This window comes from Delphinus delphis, chromosome 9 (genome assembly GCF_949987515.2).
Source record: "Delphinus delphis chromosome 9, mDelDel1.2, whole genome shotgun sequence".
Taxonomy (NCBI): domain Eukaryota; kingdom Metazoa; phylum Chordata; class Mammalia; order Artiodactyla; family Delphinidae; genus Delphinus; species Delphinus delphis.
The window spans coordinates 81,042,520-81,060,351 of record NC_082691.1 but is presented as its reverse complement, the minus strand read 5'-3'; the positions used below and the strand labels follow the sequence as shown (position 1 = coordinate 81,060,351).

Below are 17,832 nucleotides of genomic sequence, written 5' to 3'. Positions count from 1 at the left end.
ATGACCTTTTCCTCTAAAAATTATTAGCCTGTTTATTTAGGATGTTACCCTTATTTTTCATGAGTTTTTTAATTTGAATTATTTTCATGAATCATAAAATCAGTACTGTTTTCCCATTTTTTCTTGAAACTCGTGTTATATTCTTTTATTCATTAAATTAAAAAATGTGTTTGCTAGCCTTGTGTAGCACTGTACTGTACTTAGTTGTTTTCTATAGACTCATAGGTTGTTGTCCATAGATAAAATAACTCTCAGAGAGTTTACAAGTGAGGGAGACCCAAATGTAATCAGCTAGCTAATAGAAGGCACAGTCTTATGCTGTGACTAAAGGAATAAGCAAAGTGCTTTCCGAGTGGGAATGGAGAGATTAATGCTAACAGGGGAAAAGCTTCTAAGAGATGTAGCATTTTAGCTGAACTTTAAAGGGTAAATTGGATTTTGATAGATGAGGAAGAAGAGGCCAACATTCCAGAGTTTGAAAATAGCAGCAAAAGTTGTCAGATTTATAATGAAAATGTGAACTAGTGCTGAAGCAGTTGACTTAAATATAATTTTAAGCAATAGAATGTCAGCAATATATTGATGCATAATTTTATGCTCTTGTAGCAGTCTTTTTTTAGGGATCGTTATTAAGGACCTATGATACTTCTGTGGTGTACATTTTGTTTATATTCTTGAAGAATTTTTTTTTTAATTCTATGTTTTATGATTTCCATATGTGGTAAAACTGGCTTGTTCAGATTGTATTGGTTATATATGCAATCAGCTTTATTTATATGCTATACTGTCATGTAGTTGGCAATTTGTCTTTGAAAGATTATGTGTTCAGAATTATTACAAATATATCTCAAGTGGCTATCAGTGGAATGCTTTGTTACATTACTTCTCAGGTCAAATGGATTCTGGTAATATTCAGGTTCACAAAAATTACTTTCGAGTTACAAGTTACTTTGATTTCCATCTGCATTGTTAGGATTTTCTTCTACTTCAGTGTATTAATTTCCCTCCCAACTTTATATATCATCAATTAAGAAAATCCAAGTATATTCTCTTCCTTATTTTTCAGTTTGTTTGTTCGTCCTTTTGCAGTGGTTTCTGGCAGCTTCTTATATATAAATGATAATCTCTTTTTTGTCATTATGTTACAGATGCTTTTCGCAGCATTTTAGTTTTGTGCTGGCAGTTTTTGAAATTTAAATATTTAAAATGCTTGTGGAGTCATAATTTGTTTGTTTGGAAAGGCTTACCTATTAGAAGATCTGAAAACTATTACCCTATATTTCCTTAAAATTATTATTATATATTTTTTAAAACTGCATGTATTGCCTGGAATTTTGTTTTTTATGTAGTGTGCAGTGATCTCACTTTTTGTTGGTAACTGCCTTGTTTCAAAATCATTTATTAAATAATGTCATGTTTAAATCATGTATAATTTCTGTACCGCTATATAAGGATCCGTGGAGCAACACCTAACAGAGAGCCTGAGGTGAATTTTCTTCTCCCAATATGTGACCTGCAATAGGTCTCCTCAAAAACAAGGAGGGCTATTTAGATGTTGCCCAATTTTTAATCATTAGGCAGAGTATTTGCTACAATCTCTACATGAATATTTGAGGATGTTTGGGTTGGTAGGATTCTGTATCCTCAATTCTGATTTACTGTGTAATAATATAGTTTGCTTGTTAATCTCAGTCTTTTTGTTTCTTCATTCATAATTTTAATATACTTTTAAGCCTTACAGAAATATATTGGGTGCATTTGCCATATACATACTGGTATCAGGATTTAAAAATATTTGAAATCAGATTAGGATTTATATGAAACTCTACCATAAGTTGTGATTTTTTTTTTCCTACAGGTAGAATAAATGGTGTCAGGTTCTTAAAGGGTGTGTGTGTGTGTGTGTGTGTGTGTGTAATATATCCCTAGTGCATTTTGTAAGATAAATGTTAAACGTACGTATTATTAATAATTTATCAGTACTTAATAGAATGAATATAAAATTCATAAAATAACATTTAATTCACTAGAGGAACTAGTCACTTGTCCTAGTGCTTGGATTTTAATGAAGAAGTATAATGAGTTTTAGCTTATAAAGGAATATGTTAGAAGTTAAAGTAGTTTGCCTCTCATTTGAACTTTTATTATTATCACTTTAAATTATTCTCCTTATTTATACATTAATCATAGTATTTTTATTTCTACAAGTGTCAGTTTTCTTTTGGAAGTATAATATGCTGTATATTTGAGATACTTATATAGCTTTTAAATTTTCCTTTAAATGAAGCTGAAGTGTAGTAGACTTAAATAAAATTATGTTATACTAAGTTCATGTTTATATATTTATTGTGAAATTGTTTGAAAGCTCGAATGCATATAAATGCTAAGCATTGCTATATCTAGTCCAGTATATTGAAGTTCTGCTGAATATGTTATTAATTGTCCTATTTCCACAATAGATTTGATCTTTGAATAATTGAACCTGTTGCTACTTTTAAACCACATAAGGCTCTAAAGTCATGAAGAAGACTCTCTCTTTCCACTGAGAGACTAATTTCACTCCCATCTCCAGCTAGTGAAATTTTTTAATACAAAATTAAGAATAAAAAGAGTTTAGAGGTATTATAATACCTCTGTTTGTGAACCACAGAGGTTGACCCTTTTGTTCTGTAAAATTTGTATTGCCTGCATACTTCAGGGGCATGGCCATCTAAATAATAACATTGCAGCTCTTATTTACTGAATTCTATGATGTCTTTCATATGATTATCGTTTCTGCTTTACAAAATACCCTAAGTGTGGTGTTGCATCGCCTCTATTTTATAGATGTGGAAACTTGGAAGTGGCACTGGTCATGCTTTCTCCTGTTCCAAAAGGCTTTTAAACAAATCACATATTTTGCCAGTTACCAGCTCGCAGTATCATACACTGTTCAGGAATGCCACTTCTTTGTGGGCATTCCTGGCTGTTGCTCATCAATGTGAAGCTTGAAGCCCAATTTTATGAGTCTTAGAATCAGCAAAACAAATATCAGGTGGCTTAGTTGGGGAGTATTCCTAGGATAATAATCTAATTGGTAGCTGTACTAGTAACTTCCTCTTTGAAATTTGAGGAGAGTTTGGTTGTGATTAAGAATAGGTTAGAGTAGTTTTAGTAGTACCTAAGAGCTGAAAGAAAAATATGAACAAGCAAGATAAAAAATATCTATAAATTACATGGCACTTAAACATGTATTTAGTGCCTTAAAGCAGCTGTTTAACCAGATACTGATAGTCCCTTTTTTTAAAAACAGCTTTACTGAGATTTAATTCACATCTAATTTACTCATTTAAAGGATACAGTTCAGTAGCTTTAGTATATTCATGGGGTTGTGCATCTACCACCACAGTCAACTGTAGAACATTTTCATGTCCTCCGGAAGAAACTCTGCATCTCTTAGCTCCCAAATTCCCCGTATTCCTCCCAGCCCTAGGCAACGATTAATCTACTTTCTGTCTATAGATTGCTTATTCTAGACTATTCATATTAATGGAATCATAATATCTGATAGTTTGTGACTCGTTTCTTTCACTTAGCACGCTCTCAAGGTTCATCCATGTTGTGGTATGTATCAGTACTTCATTTCTCTTTGTTACTGAAAAGTATCCCATTGCATGGATGGACCACATTTTATTTATCCATCTGTCACTTGATGGACATTTAGGTTCTTTCTGTTTTTTGGTGTTACAAATAATGCTGCTATGTACATTCATATATATGTTTTTGTGTGGATATCATGTTTTCATTTCTCTTAGGTATATACCTAAGAGTGGAATTGACAGTCTTTTTGAGTATTTTTTTTCTTGTAGGCCATTTTTCTTATCAGAAATAATTGTTGAGTTGCTTTGAATATCATGATCTTTTATCTTCTATACTAAGTTCATCTTGAAATTTCTTAAATTGGTCGTGTAAATATTACTGCATTTGATGCTGGACTGTTTACATAGTAGTACCATTACTTTGAAAAATTGAGTTCTTGAAAGATTAAGTATTAAATAAAGACATTGTAGTGTACTTTAGTTTCTTTTCCTATTTCAGAGTATTATGCTATTAGTCCTTTATTTCCAGTATCCTTTTTGTATGTCCACCATTAATCTAGTTTAAGAGTTGGATTTTTCCTTAAGGCACTGTCTAGTGTAAAATTTAGGCTTTGCATGACAGGTAGTCTCTGTCACAACTACTCAGTTGTGCCTTATAGCATGAAAACAGCCATAGACAATGTGGAAATGAATGTGTAGCAATAAAACTTGATTTTACAGAAGTCAGCTGGCCCACAGGCCGTAGTTTGCTGACCTCTGATCTCATTCATGGTTATGGTTTTTGTCAAATTTTAAGAAGGATTCAGACGGTACAGCACATGTGTTTATATTTGCTCCCAAGTTACAATTAAAATGATGATTTAAAAAGATATAATTTTTAATGTCAAACCAAATGGATGAGGAGATCATAGTTAACAGAAGATACCAGCAAGACTTCATATGCTGACATTTGTATGATTGATGGTAACTGATTCAACCACGAAGAGTGAATTTCATTTTTATGGCCATGAGCAAACACCACCATACAAAAAGATCTCCATTCTGTTTGCAGTCAGTCATTGCCATCCCCAGTCCTAGGCAACCGTTAACTTGCTTTCTATCTCTGTACCTTTCTGGACACTTCATATAGATAGGCTCACTTTGCTTCTGGTTTCTTTCACTTAGCATAATGATTTTGAGGTTCCATGTTATAGCATGTATCAATAGTTTATTCCTTTTTATTGATGAATATCAATATACTTTTATAGTTATTTTAAAAATTAATCTTACTGTTTTGTCTCCCTTATTTTAAACACAAACTCTGTGAAGATAAAGACCATTGCTAGTCTTAGTTGAAATTCTTACACCTAGGTGTACCATCTACGACCTATGGTTGCTCAATGCATAGAGTAAAACATAAGAGGAAAACTCCCCCAGGTGTAATTTCAGAATAACATTTATGAACTCATAAATATATCTGTCTACCTATCGCATCTGTGTGTGCATGTATATTTATCTATATATTAGAACTTATATCTATCGTAATATTTACGCTTCTCTTTCCTGCCTCCCGTGATCTTTTTCAACATTATAAAAACATGAGTGGAAATTATGTTAACCTCACACCAGGATAATAAAGAGAGTGCTGTTATGTGTGTATTGTATAGCAAGTATCCTTGTAAACAAGTAAGATTGTAGCATATAGTATTGCCTTAGTTCAGTGATTTGCCTTCATGGCTTTTACTTTAGTATTTCAATAATAAAATTTTATACAAGTGGAAAACTGTTGATGAAGTACTGATTGGTTTAAAAACAACAACACTCTACAACATAAGCTTAAGAGAAATTTTTAGTTGTTTTACCATAGACAACTTACTCTGCTTCTCTTGCTTAATTTGTTTATCTGAAAATGGAGATGATGATGGTCATGGTCTCTCATGGAATTTGCTGTAACAATTGAAGTAACATATGCAACTGTACCTGTAATATGGTAACAGCCAGTTGCAGTAGCTATTAATAGATATGTGAGTTCTTTGTAAGGTAAATATTATTTTAATTTTCAAATCTTGAATTGCATATGTAGAAAACATAGTTAGAAAATCAATGATAGATTGCCTCAGTGAAGAACAGCACTTGTTGTAATAATATACAATAGAATAGATTTCAACTTACTTTCAATAAATAAATGCCTAGTTACCTCAAAAAAATAAATAAATACAAACAACAGCACCCTAGTAGATAAAAAGGTGGTGAAGCAACTTTCATGGAGGAATTTTTTTGTGGATTATATAATTTTTTTGTGGATTATATAAATATATAAGCATGCATGCATGCATGCTTCTTTGATTAAAGACCTTACTTAGATGAACTACCAGCTTTCCCTTATAATAAGACTCCAAGGCAATTTACACTTAATCATACTGAGGAAATTAGGTGAATTGCTGAAGATCGCAGAATGTAGGGCTTAATTTATCATTTGTTACCTTTTCTAGATTTACATCAAGTTAAATGAAGTATTACCTAAGTGTTAAAGTAGTTAAAATACTTCGTCAACAGTTTAAACATGAAGTCTTACTGAAGCTTTAAAGTCAATTCTTTTTTTTTTTTTTTTTTTTTTTGCGGTACGCGGGCCTCTCACCGTTGTGGTCTCTCCCGTTGCGGAGCACAGGCTCCGGACGCGCAGGCTCCGGACGCGCAGGCTCAGCGGCCATGGCTCACTGGCCCAGCCGCTCCGCGGCATGTGGGATCCTCCCGAACCGGGACACGAACCCGTGTCCCCTGCATCCGCAGGCGGACTCTCAACCACTGCGCCACCAGGGAAGCCCTAAAGTCAATTCTTTATCAGAGTTTAAATATGTATTTTTAGAGGTTGTTATTTAGATAAACTAAGAAAGAATACTGATTTATTAAATGTCTCTCTACTCTCCCTACCTTCCCTGCTGATACAGGCTATCAAGAAAGTAGACTTAAATTACCTCTTAGCTCTGTAACTTTATTATTAAAATATTAATTTGTAAGTTGACTCTAACTTCACAAGATGATTTTTCTTTCATTTGGGAATGAGTAAAAAATGAGGCATGGGGAAAATAAATATTTTTATCATTTTATGTAGTCATTATTGAAGGATTATTTACTTACTTGGTGAAACACTTTACGTCTTTGGAGAAGTTAAATAAAACTTACTCTAGCAGTTTGCCTTGTTAGTATTTGTTAAAATGAGTAGCTTGGTTTCCAGTTATGTCATGAATCTAATGGTAATTTGTGAAAGAACCTGAAAGCTATTTAATATTTCATTTATATTACTTCTTTATTGTCCTTGAGAGCAAATTATTGGACAGATTTTTCAAAATGCCACTTGTTTCTTGAATCTGAATTTTTGTTTCCTTCTTTTATAACTATATACATATCTAAACCCAAAAATATGTATATAAAATATGTATATAAAATTTTATTTTGAAACTCCTCATTATTTTATAGATAACCTTAGGAGACTCTGAGAATTTCCTCACGTTTAGTTATGCTATTCTGGAGAGCTTGCCTTGTAGCAGGTAGATGCTATTTTGAAGAATATTGCTACAGTAAGTCTGTCTGGGCCTGCAGCTCAGTAATTGAATTGATTGTGTGTGTGGGCATGCCTGTAAAGAAAATACTTAAGGTTAGATTTAATATACTAAGAAGTAAACTTAGGTGAGGTCATTTTAAATTCTGTTTTTTCAATCCTTGATGTTAAGAAAGTAGTTTTTTACTTGATAGTTCTCTATATACACATCTGTGTATCTGTACATATATTTACATATAAGCATTTTTTAACAACTCAGAAATATCCATAGATAATGTGGTAGCACTAAAAGTCTTTGCTAAGAGTAGTGAAATATTTTAAGAATGCTGTTTTAATTGTTTGTAATTTGGTATGGGGAGAACAAAATATGAGCAGGAAAAATAATTCCACATTATAACAGTAGTCCAAAATTAAGCTGTGGAAATAGAGCAATAAAACAAATCTGAGAAATAATGTACATAAAGGGGGATTTTATAATTTTTCAGTTTATCTTTCCAGTGTGCAGTATTTGTGAGTGCAGTTTATGTACCCTTTCCCTTAGTCACTGCACCAGATGTTTATAAAATACACTGCTGTAATTACTTGAATAAGGCAAAACATTTTAATTTATTGATGTGGAGTCCTAAGCTTTGTTGTGAATACTTTTGAAATGCTTTTTGGAAGAGTTAACATAACACAGAATTACAATGGGTAGGGATATATTAATGTTACCCCACCTTCCCATCTCCCCTTCCCTGAATGAAAACACACAAAAAATTCTCTTTGGTTAAAAAATGAAAAGAATTAAGAAAAAAAGTAGGAGTTTGAAATAGGGAAACCAGTGAAAAGTAGCTTATGCATTGGAGTATTTCTTATAATTATTTTATACTTTTAATTCTTTAGTTTTAGGGATATGAAATATTTTGCTTTATTTGGAAAACAGTATCAGGACTTCATAGGATTTGTGTATATGCTTGGATGTTATTACTAGTTGAAAAACAGTGAGTTTGATTTTTAGAGTGGAATGATAAACTGAATACATATTCTTTGCTTTGCAGAAATGTCATGATAAGAAAGCTCGTATTTTATGCTAAATATTTGAAAGATTTATTGTCATTTATATGTATTATATAAGTTAGATTTAAGCAAAATATTAATGGGAACATGTAACAGCCATAGAATAAGAACTTAGAAATACAAATGAATTTCTATCAACACTAGAAATAGTTTTGATCATTTAATCATAAACAGAATGTATACACCCCAATCTCTACCACCACTGTAGCAGCTATCCATCAGTTTTTAGCTGAATCATCAGGCTTCTGATTTCCAGTATACGTGATACTTTTGAAAAACTGGTATCATCACACACAATTACCTTATATAACTGAAAAGAAGATTCATGTAGAGTTATAGATAGGAGAACACTCCAAGCTGAGAAAAGAACAAAGATCAAAACTAGGGTTTATTGATTTATTTATTATCCTTCATAGTACTGTCAATTGGTTTGGTATCAGGAAGCATCAAAATGGGATTTTACTCTTATGATTATTTTTTTCTCTCTCTCTTGTAAGTAATAACAAAGAGGGAGATAAGAAGGCAAGAAAGAGAAAGTCTAGAACAGTGGATTGCCAGGAGATAGGGTAGATAATGGGGAGACAGGAACTGCTGAAGAGAATGTCCCAAGACAACAGTGAACTGTAGTCCTGAAGAGCTGTCTGCCTCTTCATCAAGTGAGGCTGTAAGTTCTCTAGTTTTCTCAGTAATACTTCATTTAAAATAACTTGGGGATCTAATCTACATAAGCTTTTAGCAAAGCATTTTCAGTGGGAGAACTACCAATTCTGTGAAACATTCCATGAAAAAGTGGGAAATTTTGCATACTGTATCTGGCTCTTGAGATTCACGGTGCATTATTAACACGTTATCACCTCTGAAAAGATTTAATAAAGGAATCTGTTTAACTTTACTTTTAACATAATTTTACTTGGAATTACTTGAACATGGAACCCTTTTTAATGTACTCTGATTCTTGTTTGCTGAAACTATTGTCTATAGAATCAAGCTTAGAGATTACCGACCTAGATTAAAGTTGATAGAGCTTCACTTTCAAGCAATTCATTATCCATATTTTTTTTAACCTTTATTTATTGTGAACAGGGAAGGGGTAGGACCAATTCTTACTTCTTTGCAATTTTGATTATCATAGAATTGCAAGGGACTGTCTCTGTAGTGATCTATATAAAATGTAGTACTTTATGAATTTTCACTTTCAGAAAGTATAATATTGTTGATGTCCTAAATCAGTGCTTCTTAAGCTTTTTATATTCCTAAAAATTATCAGGATCTCAAGGAGCGTATATTTTTATGGATCACAGTTATAGATATTTAAACATACTGGAAATTGAAAGTGAAAAACTAACATTTAATGACATTTAATAATTCATTTAAACCAAAAATAGTCTATTGTAAAACATAAGTAACTAATGAAAAATATATTTTCCAAAACTATGAAGTGTGGTATTGTTTCACATTTTTGATGATATTTTTATCTTTAAAAAAAATGAAAGTAGCAGGATTCTCTTATCCCTTCAGTCTGTTACAACATGTTATTTCAGTTGAGATACATAAAACTTTCTGGCTTCACACAGCTATGTAGTTGGAAAAGGGAAGAGGACTTTTATAAAAGTCTTCAGGTGATTTTGGATATTCTTTGATAACCTTCTTAAAGGTTGGTTACAATGAGGAATCTGAAACCATAGCAGTGAACTTTCATATTCTATTGAATTAAAATCCATTGATCCATCTTGCAGTTTGAATGGATCTTTAAATCATCCATGATTTGTAGTGCATAGGTCATTTGAAAAACAACATTTCCTGAGGTATGCAGATCTTCTGTATGTTGATCCATTTCATTGTACAGTATCATACAATACCAAAATATAACAGTTATTTCTGTCACCAGTCAATTTTATCAGAAAAGTCTTTGACGCAAGAGGGAGGAGATCTGGGGATGTATGTATATGTATAGCTGATTCACTTTGTTATACAGCAGAAACTAACACACCATTGTAAAGCAACTATACTCCAATAAAGATGTTAAAAATAAAATTAAATTAAATTTTAAAAAGTCTTTGAATATTGAGAAATCATCAATATCATGGTAGAAGGTGGAACTTTTCCAATATTGTAATTTTAGCCTAAAAACTTTGGTTTTATCATTGGCAAAAAAATGCCAGTTTTCTTTGAACTGAAAGATTAATTCCATTCATTTTTGTAAAAACATCTGACAAATACCAGAACTTGAATAACTAAAATTTTTCTGTCAGTCATCCTTTTAAATAAAAATGCTGTACCATGAAAAGAATGTGGCTAGTTAACTCATAAACAATCACACAAGTGTTTTTCCTTAAGATGACCATCATACTTTGGTAAGCAGTTGAAATATTTTGCTTCCCATTTCACCACGTAAAATATTAAAAAGACATGTACTCAAGGATCAAATATAAGAAATTTTTAATGCTTCATCAAGAATGGCCTTATTCTTTAGTAAAACTGTTGTGGTTTTTGTTCTAATGTTAGTGTGTGTTGGTGAAGGATACAGTGACCACTACTACAGTTTGAGGCTACTGCCTTGATTCTTGCCAAGACACCAGCAGTTTTACTCACCATTGCTTCTATACCATCAGTCCGAAGGTCAACACAATTGAAAAGGCAAATAACATCTTAATATTACTATGAAAATAGGTTTGAATTTATGGACCCCATAAACATATCTTGGAGCCCCCCAGTGGTTTGCAGAGCAAACTTTGAGAACTGTTACCCTACAGGAACTTGAACATTTCTTCAAGCTGACACAGTGAGCTTCTTTATCCTAATTGTTTTTTTTTTTTTTTTTTTTTGCGGTACACGGGCCTCTCACTGTTGTGGCCTCTCCCATTGCGGAGCACAGGCTCCGGATGCGCAGGCTCAGCGGCCATGGCTCACAGGCCCAGCCGCTCCGTGGCATGTGGGATCTTCCCGGACCGGGGCACGAACCCGTGTCCCCTGCATCGGCAGGCGGACTCTCAACCACTGCGCCAACAGGGAAGCCCTATCCTAGTTTTTAAGTGAGGTATTAGATCTTCTTGGCCCTTGATTACCATTTTGATCCATTAAAATTGTTCTTTATTATCTTGTAATTTTTGAATAAGTGGTTAGTGCCATATTCCACCTTATAGCTTTTTCAGAAACTCTTTGTGTTCCAAATGAAATTTCTCTTGAGGACCAGATGCTCTTGTTAACTACAAGATATTTCTCTGTGGAAGGTTGATAGCACCATATCTAAAAACAACTCATTGAGATTCCAGTGGAAATTAAAATTGGAATTCCTTTGCAATCCCTTACATCTATACTTTTGATTTTATGTTCTGACTGTGATCCGTTTGGCACTGTATCTTGGCAAAGTATCTTCATGTACTTCGTTAAGACAGATTCTAAAATCATGTCTGTGTTCATTAGAAAAAAAGGTTATGATTAATTATCAGTAATAGAAATGCTGCTGTTGCTACTGCTGCTGCTACCACCACCACTGGCCACCTCTTATACATAGCATTTAACCATGTTCTAGGTGCTATTTTAAATACTTTACATGTAATTACTTATTTAATTTTTACAATCATATGAGGTGAATAGTATTATTTTCCCCATTTTTTAGGTAAGGAATTTGAGGCATAAAGAGGCTAAATGATTTTCAGTGTCTGCAGTAGACTTCAGAGAGGGAGAATTTTTGCAAGTACTGTATATTTGCTGTAGGTAATGACATGCATTAATTTAGTAAAGATGGTTGATCAGCTACTATGTGTTATAGATGCTGTGAACTGTGAAGACGTAATACTAAATCTGGAAGCCTATTTCTGTGTTTTCTGATTAAAGAGTGTCTACTTTCCTTCTGGCATTCTTCAGAAATCTTCTATATACAATCACTGTTCTGAAAATTATTTACTATGTACACATATATCTTTGTTACACAATAAATATATGTAATTTATTTCATGACACATTGGGTGTTTTCCTACAGCTAAGTTATTATTTAAATTAGAAACTTTCTTAAGCAACTTCTTATCTAATTTGACAATGAACAAATGTTCTACACTCCATCTGTAAAACGCTGTTACTGATGCTTTTGTCATCCTAAGCTTTCACAACTAGGAATTGGTGACTGGGAGTTGCCTAGCCCTGATGCTCTGGCTCATTTCTGCTCCCACTAGTGGAACTGTATTCTCAAAAGAATTGCATTCTTACAATTTGGTTCCCAAATCTCTTTCTACTCCTTTTACTTTTTATTCTAATTAAGTAATTTCATTAAATCTGATATAACCAACTGAATGTGAATGTGAAAAGATTTTTTTTTGGAAAACTTAAGTTGAATGCTTTGTAAAGATAATAAACCAGTGGTGGGATGGATTTGGCTATGGGCCATAGTTTGCCAACTCCTCATTTATAGTACTGTGCTCTCTCCTTTGTCCTCTTACACTCACAATTCAGTTAACTCCTCTTTAAGTAGCCTTAAACATACATCTTCTTTTACTGCTTTTGTCTTTCCACTAGGATTTAAGTCTTGTTCAGCTACCTCAGGAGATACTCTTTTTTGTCTCCTTTTCTTCTTTTATTCTTTCAGTTTATGAGTCAAAAAATAATTATTACAAAGAATGTACAAATGCATATAAACCTCATAAGAATGAATTATTGTAGAATCTTTCTGTGATGTTCGTGGGGTTTCTGTGATGCCTCTGGAGTAAATTATAGGTGAAGTTTCATTATAATGATATGTTATTCTTCAGTAATGAACTCTCCTTTAGTATGTTTCAAGATAAATGCATGAAATAGTAAATAATATAGAGTTAAGATTCAGTATAATTTTACCTACTTAGGAAAACTCTCAACCCTCCATCACAGTTTTAAGCGTAATATTTTACTTTCTTTGGGATTGTTGTTGATGTTTAAAAAAGCGTGCAACATGCAGACAGTGTGGTGTTCTGGTTAAATGAAGAAACAGAAGTCAGATATGCTGAGTTATATGTGACCTATAAGACATTCGCACTTGGATACCTTGCCTGGACTTTTTAAGAAACTAAGTTCTCTCGTTTGTAAACTGTTACATACAACTATCTAAGAATTCAGGGAGATAATGCATATAAATTGCTTAGCACACTACCTGTCATATAGTAAGCCCTCAGTAATTGCTGACTGCTAAATAATGTAGTTTCCCCCTAGTTATAGGCCTGGGAATAAGATATCTTGCTAACATAAGTACTGTATTTTTGTTTTGTTTTCTGTCTGAGAAGTAAAGTGGATTATTCCATTTCTGTAAATTAATTTAGAATATTGACATTTTGTACATTATTAATTATTATTTGATGACCCCAAACTGTATTTAGGACTGTAAATACCTTTTACCAAAATATATTCTCTAACATTAAACATAATTTCAGACTCTGATTAAACTTCAGTCATGGTATGAAATTTAATTTAAGGTCTCATGTGTTTCATTAGATTAGTGATCTCTTTGCCCTTGTGTTTAGTCTGTCATGATATTATATGAAACTTAAAACCTTCAGAGCATTTGTATTTTATTCAAAGTACATTCATCATTATCCATTGTATCTAACGTGCTGCTATACCTGTCTTTGCGTTCAGCTTCTGATCCATCTGATTTTCTTCTCTGTGACTATTGGCAAAAAAATTTCAGTTCTGAATTCTTAAGGCTGAAGAAGAAACTTCAAAGATAGTTTTCAAACCTGGTTTATATCTTCTTGAAAGGTGTTCTAACACATTGAGCAGTGCAGTGCAATAGGGATGATTAATTTCACTCTTGCATCATTCCTCTAGGCAAGTTTCTCATTTTCCCATTTTAAAAATTAATTTAGTCTTTTTAAAGCATAGGTAGGAATAATGATGAAATAATTTATAGGATAATGAAATAGCAAAATATTTTGAGATAATGGAAAATAGATGACTAAGATTCCATGATGTATCTTAGATTTATAAAAGGGTGCAGTAGAGCCGTATGATCATTACAAGAAGAATGTGTCTTATTCTATTAAAAAATAAGTAAAATTTATCTTTAATCTTTGGAAGACTTCTAAGAAAGAAAAATGTCCTGAAATAACACTCCTTACAAATAGTTAAAACTACTGAAAATGGAAACTCCAAAACTAAAATTGGGTCCAGTAGATCCTGTATATCAAGAGACGAGGATGTAATATCTTTTTACTCTTTTTGAAGATGCTTATTAAGGTTTTGTTCTTAAAGTTTTTTTATGTTCTCTGAATTATTGTCCCCTCCTCACAGAATCAGGTTTCTCTTTCTCCTCTTGCCCTCCATTCCTCTCCCCTCTCCTTTCCTCTCTCCCCACTTCCCCCATTCCTTCCCCCTTTCTCTCCATTCATCTCTTCTCCTCCACTCCCTCCCCTCCCCAGTGTCCTTCCTTCTTTCTTTCCTTCCTTCCTTCCTTCCCTCCCTCCCTCCTTCCTTCCTTCCTTCCTTCCTTCCTTCCTTCTGTCCGTTATTGTTCTGTGTCTGGTAATGGCTTACTGTTTACAAATTTACAAATGTAGCTATGGTTTATTTTATGTTGTAGACATTTGTTTGCTTTGTGTATAATGAGTTTTTTCAACTTGATCTCTTTTTTTGAATTGGAAATCTGACAGAGACAAATAGTACTTACATAGGGCACATTGATTGAAAGTGTCAGTCTAAGGTGGGTGGGAAGAGAGCCTTCTGACTGTAGACCCCCTAATGTGATAATGCAGATGGATTTATTCTGGGTGCTAACACCCTCATTAGAAGCCTTACCACTTCCTGGTCTATCAGTGAAACTTCCTTGGAAAGCAGCCTGTGTTGCAGGAAGGGGTTGGTGTTAAACACTGGAGTTATTTTCAAGGGGAGTGAGGGTTAGGATGGGTGCTCATTGAAACAGTTGTCCTATGTGTAAACTTTTCATGAGCCCTGATTTTGGCTCTATTTTTCACTGTCACCCTTAATCCCAATGGCTGCCCTCTTTGCTGTAGCTACTTTAGAGTATCTTCCGGATGCATCCTCCTCTGTCCATTTGATCCCTTAACCATTTACTTTCCCAAACTTCCTGAAATACGTTGATAACATCTCTCCCTCTCCTTCACTCCCCTCTCCTCTCCCTTCACTGTTCTGGGTTTATCCTTTTCTATGTCTATACTGTCTTGATATATTACTGAGAAGGAAGGAAGTCAAGACATACTCTCAGTGTGCAATTTTCTGAAACTACAGTTTTTGCTGCCACCAGTGATTGAAGTTACTTGTTTTCATAGCAACCCAACTATCATTAAATTTGCTGGGGGTTTTTTGCCAGCTTAAATTATATAAAATTGCTCTCGTTCTAATGTGTAACCTTTTATAGATAACCAGCAAATCATCATTTTCCCTTTTGAGTTGTTCTCATATAGTTTTCTATGAGTTGTTCATTTGACTTTCATATTTACTGTAAAATCTGGGTTTTATAACCAGTTTTCATAGTATCTTTATGCAGTATATTGACTCTTCATCACATTTGCTGCAAATATTTTCTAGTTTTTTGTTTTCACTCTAAATTTAATTATGTTTATTTTAGAAATTATATTATTTGAATATGTTTATCTGCTTCATGGTTTCTAAACTTCGAGGTAATAAAGTTATTACACCTCCAGACAATTTATAAGTACGGTTTTTGTTTCATTAAATTTTCTAAAATGAATTTTTGTGGAACACTTTTGCAAAATAATTTGGCAGTGCATTTTGAGAGACAAGAAAATTTCTTTATGTTTTGATCCTATTCTTAGAAGACTTGATTAAAGGGTAGAATAATGTTTGGTGTTTTGAACTCAGTATTATTTTGTCAAATGCTTTGAAATACGAAAAGTCAGGTAAAATATTTTTGTGTTTTCCAGATTATTGCTCAGTTGTAACAATTGTGGACCAGACACATGTAAAGTTAACCTGCCTGTTCTTTAGTGGAAATTATGAAGCCCTTCCAATGATTTATAAAAATGGAGATATTGTTCGCTTTCACAGGCTGAAGGTATAATTCATACTGTTTAGAACTTATATTTGTTTGAAGAGAACGCTGTATTGCTCACTAAAACTAGTTACACTAATTATGTGGTTGCTTTGTTAGAACATGACGTCAGGCATTTCAAGCGGCAAGAAGAAATGTAAATAGTATCAGACTTCAAATGATTTATATTAGGAAACCTCTTCATTTGAGCAAACTACCTGACATCCTTCCACGGAAATGTGTTAGCTGCCGCAATTCCGACTAGTTGCATTCCATTAGAAAACATTTAATAAAAAGGTAGAGCTATTAAATAGTATGTGATTTTTAAAAAATCAGCTTTTTAACACTTTAATATTTTCAGTCTTTTAGGTTTTAAACATTTCAGTCCCTTCATAGTTTGCTTTTGTTACATGGGTTTTCACGCAACCCCTTCACTATCTTGGTTGTCTTTTCTTCTATTGCTTCAGTTTATCTGTGGTCCTCATGGTCACTGATGCTCATAAATGAGTGCAATAGTCCAGATGTCTTCTAGTCTTAAGATATGGTGGGAAACAACTCTCTTGCTCTATTAATGCCTTTTCCCTGAGAATAGAAGAATATTGGAGAACATTTGCTTAAAGATAAAGAGAACTAGAAATATTACTATTGTAGCACTATATTACAGGCTTATCCAAACTTCAAAAAAATAGCTTATTTCTCACACACTGCTGTTTCCTGTAGTACAGTTGACCCTGAACAGCACAGTTCTGAACTGCTTGGGTCCACTGATGTGCAGATTCTTTTCAGTAGTAAACAGTGCAGTACTACAGGATCCCACGGTTAGTTGAATCCATAGATGCTGAACTGAGGATAGAGGGCCGACTGTTAAGTTATAAGGGGATTTTCAACTGCACAAATGGTCGGTGCCCCTAACGCCCGTGTTCAGGGGCCAACTGTATTTGTAATTCTTGCTATTGTTTAACTGAAGTAAAATATACATCTCTCTTTTCGCAGTATTAGCATGCTCATGTTACTAACACTCTAGAAACGTCCTTTGTACCCCTACCTGGGGTTGTCATTCACACTCCCCCCTGCCAAGAGTAAATAATCTCACAACTTGTAACAACATATATAGTTTCTTATGTATTTGTTCTTTATATAAAGGAAATACACTATAGTTTTTTGGGGGGGTTTTGTTTTTGTTTTTTTTTTAGTTTCTGGCTTATGCTTGTATGAGTCAACTGTACTATTACATATAGTTTTACTTTGTTCATTTTCACTGCTAAATGGTATTCTGTCCAGCCAGTGTTTGAATACACCAGAATTTATATATTTATTCTGTTGGTCGTTTAGGTAGTTTTCAGTTTGAGGTTATTATGCTGCTATAAACAGGCTAGTACATACCTTTTCCTGAATATATATAATTATATGTAATATAATGTATACATTTATATGTAATTATAATATATATTACATATTATATATTGTATAATGCATAGATATATATGCATTTCAGTTGATTGTATACCAAGGAGTGTGGTTCGTGAGTTCAGGGTTGTGCATATATTAGCCTTTAGTTTTCCAAAGTGTTTTTTACCAACTTACACTCCCATTAGAGATATAAGAGAATTCCAAATCTCTTCAGAAAACCAGTTTTTAGCTTTGATTTTCTCTATTGTATGTTTCTATTTCTCTTACCTTGATTATGT

At 33.2% G+C, this 17,832-nt stretch overlaps 1 protein-coding gene across 7 annotated transcripts in view; it reads left to right on the top strand.

The window, feature by feature from the left end:
- Positions 1-17,832, top strand: part of POT1 (protection of telomeres 1) — an 84,418-nt gene that overhangs the window by 26,823 nt on the left and 39,763 nt on the right. For 6 of the 7 annotated variants that reach the window (XM_060020822.2, XM_060020823.2, XM_069541020.1 and 3 more), the window contains one exon: positions 16,038-16,168. In XM_060020822.2, the coding sequence (XP_059876805.1) occupies positions 16,038-16,168 (131 nt within the window). Of the gene's footprint in view, positions 1-13,843; positions 13,966-16,037; positions 16,169-17,832 lie in introns of those variants that run through there. The other variant, XM_060020824.1, reaches the window with a different exon arrangement.